This window comes from Myotis brandtii, unplaced genomic scaffold (assembly GCF_000412655.1).
Source record: "Myotis brandtii unplaced genomic scaffold, ASM41265v1 scaffold3686, whole genome shotgun sequence".
Taxonomy (NCBI): domain Eukaryota; kingdom Metazoa; phylum Chordata; class Mammalia; order Chiroptera; family Vespertilionidae; genus Myotis; species Myotis brandtii.
Window position 1 is genome coordinate 13,341 of NW_005364160.1, and position 8,209 is coordinate 21,549.

At 50.2% G+C, this 8,209-nt stretch overlaps 1 protein-coding gene across 3 annotated transcripts in view; it reads right to left on the reverse strand.

Annotated features, from left to right (window-relative positions):
* Window positions 1-2,201: 2,201 nt before the first annotated feature.
* Window positions 2,202-8,209, reverse strand: part of MATN4 (matrilin 4) — a 12,891-nt gene continuing 6,883 nt past the window's right edge. For all 3 annotated transcript variants that reach the window (XM_005872158.2, XM_014544527.1, XM_014544528.1), the window contains 6 exons: window positions 8,008-8,130; window positions 7,793-7,915; window positions 5,585-5,998; window positions 5,338-5,490; window positions 2,649-2,756; window positions 2,202-2,567 (listed from right to left, as the gene is read on the reverse strand). In XM_005872158.2, coding sequence (XP_005872220.1) covers window positions 2,509-2,567; window positions 2,649-2,756; window positions 5,338-5,490; window positions 5,585-5,998; window positions 7,793-7,915; window positions 8,008-8,130 — 980 coding nt within the window. In that variant the 3' untranslated portion in view covers window positions 2,202-2,508. The remainder of the gene's footprint in view (window positions 2,568-2,648; window positions 2,757-5,337; window positions 5,491-5,584; window positions 5,999-7,792; window positions 7,916-8,007; window positions 8,131-8,209) is intronic.

The window sequence follows — 8,209 nt, forward strand, 5'->3', positions numbered from 1 at the left end:
TCCAGGGATTGATTCCGGTCAAGGGCACATGCCCAAGTTGCAGGCTCGATCCCCAGTGGGGGGCATGCAGGAGGCAGCCAATCAATGATTCTCTCTCGTCATTGATGTTTCTATCTCTCTCTATCTATCTCCCTTCCTTTCTGAAATCAATTTTAAAAAAGAGTCCCCCAAAATGTAAGTGCTCTGTGCCCAGTGTTATCAGCCTTTGGCCCCCAGGAGGCCCAGTGGCTGTGTCTTCTCTCGACCTAAGCTTTCTTGGCACTGTCACTCTCCTCCCCGCCTCCCTTCCCCCTTCTGTTACTTGGGTTCTTTCTGTTCTTGGGTTAATGAACTGATGAGTCCTTTGTAAGGCTGCTATCCTTTGACGTAGGAGGGGTGTAAACAAAGAAGCAGGGGCTAGCTGCCCACGTGTGGGACATTCTTTCCTAACCAAAAGGCAAAAAGGGGTAAGAGGAAAGGGAAATGAGAAATGAGGGGGGGGGGGCGTTGGGAGATGGGGAAGGAAGCCAGCACCTGTCAACAGGATACACAGCTGGTAAGCAGTGGGGTTGGTCTGCAAATCCAGGAGTGTGTGCTCAATACCTACGGAACAGAAGCAGCCTCCAGCCTGGGGTGGTGGGTCGGCCAGAGTCGGGGAGGGGTCTGAACCGGGAAGAAGGCTTTATGGAGAAGGGCTGGCCTGACTCCTTAGTCCAAGTGCCAGATGCCAAGTGTCTGATTTGGGACTCAACTCCAAGTCAGAGCTTCAGGCGCCATCCAGTGGCTATTGAAGAAATTGCAGGATAAAAGAGCAGATGAGAAAAGAAACCCCAGAGAAGGCGGTCCTGGCCATCGCCAAAGGAGGGAGCTTTGCGCTCCTGGCCACCCCATCAGTTGGCGTCCTCAATCCAATCAGATCCCCCTAGGCTGCTGCCTGACCCAGGTAGGTTTCTCTCACTGTGTGATCTTGAGCAGGCAACTCTGCCCTCTAGGCCTGGTTCCCCAACTGTAAAATAAAGGTTTGGGGCAGATGAAGTCATAAGTCGGGCGCTGTGGCTTAGCACTTTAGCCCATCTGACCCTCAAGTCCAGGTAAGATCTCAGCCATCAATTATTCCGTCCCCACATACTCCAGTCACTCCTAACCACTCACGTTCATGCTTCATTCACCTGTGAAATCCTCCTTGGCTGGAAATCCTACCGAAATTCCAGCCACAGGGTAAGGCTTGGCTGGAAGGTCTGCAAAATGGGGGTGATAAAGGCAATAATTCCTACCTCACAAGGTTTTTGTGAGGATAAAATGCCAATACCTGCAAATCACTTAGAATAGTGCTCAAGACTAAACGCGTTAGCTGTCATTATAAGAATAATTAATAGCTACCATTGATTGAGAGGCATTCATTGTGCCAGGCACAATGCCAGATGCCTTAGAATATTTCCTCAGTTCTCACCATCACTCTTGGGGGTAACAATTTCAATCCCCATTGACAGATATGGAAACAAAGAGTAACTTGCGCACAATCACTCTAGGACTGGAAGCATTTTAATCTTTGCGTTTTCTTACATGCACTTGGAAAATGGTACTGGTCTGTGCTCTGTACCACAGAGGGCTGGTTTTAGGGCTGTTGTTTTTGTTTGTTTGTTTGCTTTTGAGGAGCAGAGGCAGAGAGTGTGGGGCACAGGCTGGGCAGGCAGAGGCCTGCTCTGCGCCAGAGGTCCTGGCTGATACCTGTTAGGTCGGAGAGACCACCTAACCTAACAATACCCTCTCTTCTTCCTACCTAATGCAGGAGGGAGATGAAATCCAGGCGAAACTCACCTCTCCGCCCCCACCCGTCCATTTAGGGGCTCAGTTACTGCCTCCTGCTTCCTCGCCAACTCCCCGCCCAGTTCCAGCAGCTTTTCAGTCAGGTTTGGGGCCACCACGAGATAGGTATGGCCAGAGAGCGAAGCGTTTGATCCGCTGAGGAATGGAGGGGGCGCAGACTTGCGCAGACCCCAGGGGTTCCCCTGGAGCCCCCTCCCTTCCCGCAGCCGGCAGAAGGAGCCGTCTGTTCTGGCTGAATAAACAAGGAGGGGGAAGCGGTGCCCAGGCCCCTGCCCCTCAGCCCGACCCCCGCACAATGCGCCTTTCTCGGAGGAGACGCCACTCGGGCGCCGCAGGAGCGCGCTCCGTCTGGCCTCCCCTCCCCCTGGCGGCGGAGCAAGACCCACAAACCGACCCCGAGGAAACCAGATTTTTTTTTTTAAAGAAAAAGAAAACAAACAAACAAAAAAAGAAATCCAACAAAGAACTGAGAGCAGAGAAGCAAGCGGCAGAGCGTGCGGATCCAGCACGCGTCCCCGTCCTCCGCAGTCAGGCTTGTGATCCGGGCGAGGCCAGCTCAGCGCTGGGAACCCGCCAGCCCCCGGTCCCCGACAGTCCCAGCCCAAGGGGCTCAGGCTCAGTCCCGCCCTGGCGCCCCGATGGCGCAAGAGGAGGCATTGTCCTTGGGGCCTCACCCCTGCCCGGTCCGGGCCACCGCGGGCCTCACATATGGGTGGCCAGCTGGTTCTCCAGATCCTCCAGGCGCGCCGTCAGCTGGGCGAGTGAGCGGTTAAGGAAACCGGCGGGGATCGCGGGGGTCCCGTCCCCTTCACTCCAGCCGGCGCCCCCAACTCAAAGGATATGGTTCTGAGTGAGACTCTCGAGCGCCCCCAGCGTGCGGCCCTGGAACTCCACGAGGCTTTCGCACTCACAGGGACTCCGAAGCTCTGTCCCGGCGCTGATGCCCTCCTCTGCCAGCAGGGACAGAGAGTCAGGGGAATGAGAATCTGCAGGACCAGGGGTCCCTGGCCAAGGCCCTGTGCTCTGCCTCCACCCAGCCTGTGGTTGCGTGTATGGGCTTTGGGTTCAAACAGACCTGGGATGAGTCCAGCTACATACTAGTAGCTGTGAGATATTGGAAACCTCACCCAACCTTCCTAAGCCTCAGTTTCCCCATCTGTAAAAAAGGATACGAGAAAATCTATTCATTGGCTGGTACTGAGGATTCTATCATTTGTGTGTGACTATACACACCTTAGAAGAGTGTTTCTCAAAACTCGATGCTCAGAATCACCCGGAGATCTTGTTAAAATAAAATAGCGGCAAGAGTTCACAGCAGCACTCTCCGAGTGAAACTTTATGCAGCGATGACATGTTCCGTATCTGCCCTGTCCTGTGTGGTGGCCACAAGCCACGTGTGGCTATTTGACACCTGAAATATGGCTTTGTGTGACTACAGAACTAATTTTTTACTTTAATTGTAATTAATTTAAATTAAGTCCCTGGTGGCTACCTTATTGGGAGTGCAGATCCAGAGCACTACCTGACACAGTAAATACCTGACCATGTATTTCAACTAGACCAGCGGTTCTCCAAGTGTCCCGGGACAGGAAGCATCAACATCATCTGGGAAGTTATTAGAAATGCAAATTATCAGGCTCTACCTGGATCAGAAACACTGCAGTTGGAGCCCAGCAATCTGTGTTTTAACTGAACCTCTAGGTGAGTCTGACGCAATAAGTGCCTTATAATTAAATTCGGCCCCCATTTTTCTTAGCTACATAGAAAATAATGGTGAATTTGACAATGGATGGTACCTTGGATTCACTGACGTTCTGGTAAGTGCCTTATAATTAAATTTGGCCCCCATTTTTTTTCTTAGCTACATAGAAAATAATGGTGAACTTGACAATGGATGGTACCTTGGATTCACTGACGTTCTGTAAACATGTGGCATTTTTAATGACAGCATAATGCCTGGGCCTCCAATAAAGAATTGCTGTTATGATTTTAAAGGTTACTTCTTAGTCTTGTATGCATCCTTAGCAAACTGCTGTATGTCATCCATTAATGGCATTGGTGACTGTCCCACAAAGACTCCTAACTTTGCAGATGAGGAAATCAAGGGGGGGAGGGGGAGGATCTGCCCAAAGTCATACAGCCAATTGGTGAAGAGCCTCAACCCCAGAGCCCAGATTTCTCTTAGGATTCTAGAGCTGGAGACAACCTTGGGTAGCCAGCACCCTCCCCTGTTACAAAAGGGAAGTTGAGGTATGGGTAGGGATTAAGTGTCTTATCCAATGTTACACTGTGTGGGACATGAGAGCCAGGACAGGAAGGGCCCTGAAGGAGCAGCTATCCGGTGCCTCCCCAATGTGCTGGCTAATTATTAGAATTAGCCTGGGGGTGTATGTGTGCATGTGTATATACATATATGCATATACATACACACATATGTGTATGTATCCAGATATACACATATGTGTATGTCAGCCCTCTGCATATGCGGATTCGTTGACCTATGAACAACATGGATTTGAACTGAGCGAGTGTATATGCATATACATACACACATATATGTATGTATCCACCTATATGTATGTATATACAGCTGACCCTTGAACAAAGCAAGGATTAGAAACTCTGACCCACTGCATAGTTGAAAATCTGCAGATCACTTAAGTCAGCCCTCTGCATATGCGGATTTGTTGACCTATGAACAACATGGATTTGAACTGAGCGAGTCTACTTACAGGCATACATTTTATCCACATATAAGTGGACCCATGCAGTTCTGTGCAGTTCTGTGTGTGTGTGTGTGAGAGAGAGAGAGAGAGAGAGAGAGAGAGACTTCCTAGGCCCAGCCTAGCTCTCCTGAACCTCACTCTGGAGGTAGGGCCTGGAAATCTGAAAGAAGAGTCACATCTTAGGCCTGGGTTAGAGTCTAAAGACTCTATGGTAAAAACTACCCCCAAAATCCCCTGTATAGCCTCTAAAGTACAGTTCACAAGGTTCAACAGCTCTCTTCTCCTCCTTCACAGCATTTTTTCAGCTGAACACCATGAAGTATGGATTGCATTTATGGGCTACATTGTTCCAACGAAAATACATAGCTTTGTGTACTTGAAACACTCCGTCCTGCCACTTTGCCAAGTCTGTACAATTGAATTCCAAGTTAATGAACTATAGAAACGCTGGTTGGCATTCCTCTGAGAAACTTCCCCAAATCATTCTGAACACCCACTAGTTTGGGGGACAGGTCTAGCCTAGTCTAGTGCTTCTTAAACTTTAACATACATACAAACGCATTTGGTTCAAGTGCAAAATCTAATTCATTGGGCCTGGAGAGAGTTGGAAATGCTGCTGTTCTAACAAGCTACCCAGTGAGGGCCCTGCCGCTGGTCCCGGGCCACACTTTGAGTAACAAGGCTCTGTCTAGTGAGGCCCACGCCCTGGCTGTAACTCCAGGAGGGGATGGGGGTGAACAGTAAGGGGAGATTTCAGAGGTTGGGCAAAGAGAGAAGGGGAGGGGCCCGAGCCAGACGTGCTCACCCGGGCAGATGCTGCCTTTGAGGTTCTCCAGCAGGTGCGTCATGGTGCTGAAGTCGGGGGAGTAGGACACGTGCAGCTCTGCGGGCTCGGAGGCGATCTCGCGCAGCTCCTCCTCCACCGCCTTGCCCACGCCCACGGCGTACATGACGATGCCTACGGAGGGTACAGGGGGCGCTCTAGACCTCAGGAAAGTCACCTCCCCGGGTCCAACCCAACCCCACGCCAGCGCGCCTCGCGCCAAGCCCACCTTCCTCCTTGGCGCGCGCAGCCCACACTGAGATGTCATCCTGGGAGCGGCCATCGGTGAAGACCAGGCCCACGCGAGGTACATTGAGGACGCGGGGCCGCGCGCCCTGCGCCTCGGAGAAGCTGTGTTCCACCATGTGGCGCAGCGCCAGCCCAGTCATGGTACCGCGCTCCATGTACTCCACAGCCAGGACCGCCTGCTTCACCTCGGCCGCGGTGCCATAGCGGCCCAGAGGGAACTCTGTGCGCACTCGGCTGGAGAACTGCACCATCCCCACACGCGTGCCCTCGGGGGACACGTCCAGGAAGTCCACGATCTGGTTCACAAAACGCTTCACCAGCTCGAAGTTCTGAGGGCGCACGCTCTTGGAGCCATCGACCAGCAGAACCAGATCCACGTGGCCCTCCCGGCACCCTAGGCAGTGAGGAGAAGGTCTTGGATGGAGAGACCAGAATGTTGGCTGGCAGCAGCCATATACCCAGCTCGTCACTCATTCATTCTATAACAGACACCATGCGTGAAGGCCTTCCTGGGCCAGGCACTGGCATGATGTATTGTTATTATTATTATCAGCATCGTTACCACCTTTGCCATTTATTGAGTGCTGAGCACAACAAACCAGGCAATATGCTAAAAGCATCTTAACAATAACAATAATAATAATACCCACAACTACAATAGTTAGTCTTCATTGATCATCTGCTATGTACCAGACAGAATCCTTAACACTTTACCAGTATTAACAATACGAAATAAAAACAAAAACATTAGTATTTGACAGCTTACTATGTGTCAGGCACTGGGCTAGGAGCTTTATATGTTGTTTCTCAATCTTCCCAATAACCTTGGGGATTATCCCCATTTTCTGTAACTCGAGGTTCTGAAGTATAAAGTGTTTTGCTCTGGATTCCATAGCCAGGGTTTGAAACTAGGTCTGTCTGGCCCCAAAACCCATGATCCTAAGCACTCTGCAATGTTGACTCCCCTGTTCTGAGCCTGGGACTTTGCTAGTCCTGAAGGTGTTTCAACAATAAATGTAACATAATCCTGATCCATAAGGAAAATAGGACAGAGCAGAGCAGTCAGACGTGCCCTATGTTACAGCAGAGAACCTGAGGGAAGAATAATTCATTCTTCCTGGACTTGGTGAGGAAGGCTGCATGGAGGTGGTGACATTTGACTTGGTCTTCGAAGAAGAGTGGGACTTCTCCAAGGCATGGAGGGACATTCTAGATGTGGGGGCAGAATATGCCCAGGCATGGAAGCTCTTGACACATTTGGGGAAAGACAGGCCAGTCTGGCTAAAGTGTTCAAGTGTGGCAGGAGACAGGCTTATGGGGTTGGCTGAAGCTAGACTGTGATGAACTAAGGCAGTAGTTTCAAAAATGTGACCACAACCCACAGTAAAAACAACAACAACCGTAATAATACATCATGATGTACTACATATGCTCAATTAAAATTACGTTTCATGAAATATTTATTCTTTCTACATGCTGTAAACTCTATTTTTTCTTTCTTTCGTGTTAATACTGGTTGTAACTCCCTAATTTTATTTCATTATCCATGAATGTGGTTGTACCCCCCATTTGAAAAACTCAGAGGTAAGGCATTTGATCTTTATTCTGTAGGCACTGGTGAGCCACAGATGGCTTTTGAGCGAGGGAAGAATGTGATCAAATACAGGAGTGGGCAAAAGTAGGTTATAGTTGTTTGTATGGAAAATAATACAATAGTCAACAAATAATAATACAAGAATAAACTTTGTGTTTCACGTACTCACAACTGTAATCTTACTTTTGCCCACCCATGTATGTATTTTTAAAAAATTAACCTTGGCCGGCCAGTGTTGCTCAGTGGTTGAGGGTCGATCTATGAACCAGGAGGTCACCATTCCATTCCTAGTCAGGGCACATGCCTGGGTTGTGGGCTCGATCCCCAGTACGGGGCATGCAGGAGGCAGCCAATCAATAATTCTCTCTCATCATTGATGTTTCTATCACTCTCTCTAAAATCAATAAGAATATATTGGCAACAGGGTAAAGAATTGAAGAGAAAGAGATAGAGGCAGGGCATGGCACACCCTCCAATGCCATCACCACCACCTACACTCACACATTCACACCACACCCACACCAAAGTCAAGGATGCTCAGAACGTGAGCAGTGGGGCAGGGACAGACAATGTCCCCTCCCACCCATAACTCACGGTTGCAGCTCTTGCCATCTGCCTGGAGTTGCCGTCCATCAGGGCACAGGCAGCGGTAGGTGAGGCCGTCACTCACACACTGGAACTCACATCCATGGTCTATGCCATTGCAAAGGTCCCGAGCTGGAAGGAGAGACAGGTCGGGATAAGTCAGGGTGGACTCCACTAGCTAAGACCCTTTGCCCCTCTGCACAAGGCAGGAGACCCCTCCTCACCATGACAGCTCCTCCCATCAGGTAGCAATTCGTGGCCTTCTCTGCAGCGGCACCTTGGTCCACCAAGGGTGCTCACACACTCATGCTGGCAGCTGTGGTTCCCAAAGCTGCAGTGATCAATGACTGGTGGGAAGGGAAAGGCAGTAAGATATCGCTTCTGATTGGAGCCATTAGAGACCTCGATCCAGGGTGCTAATGTGTA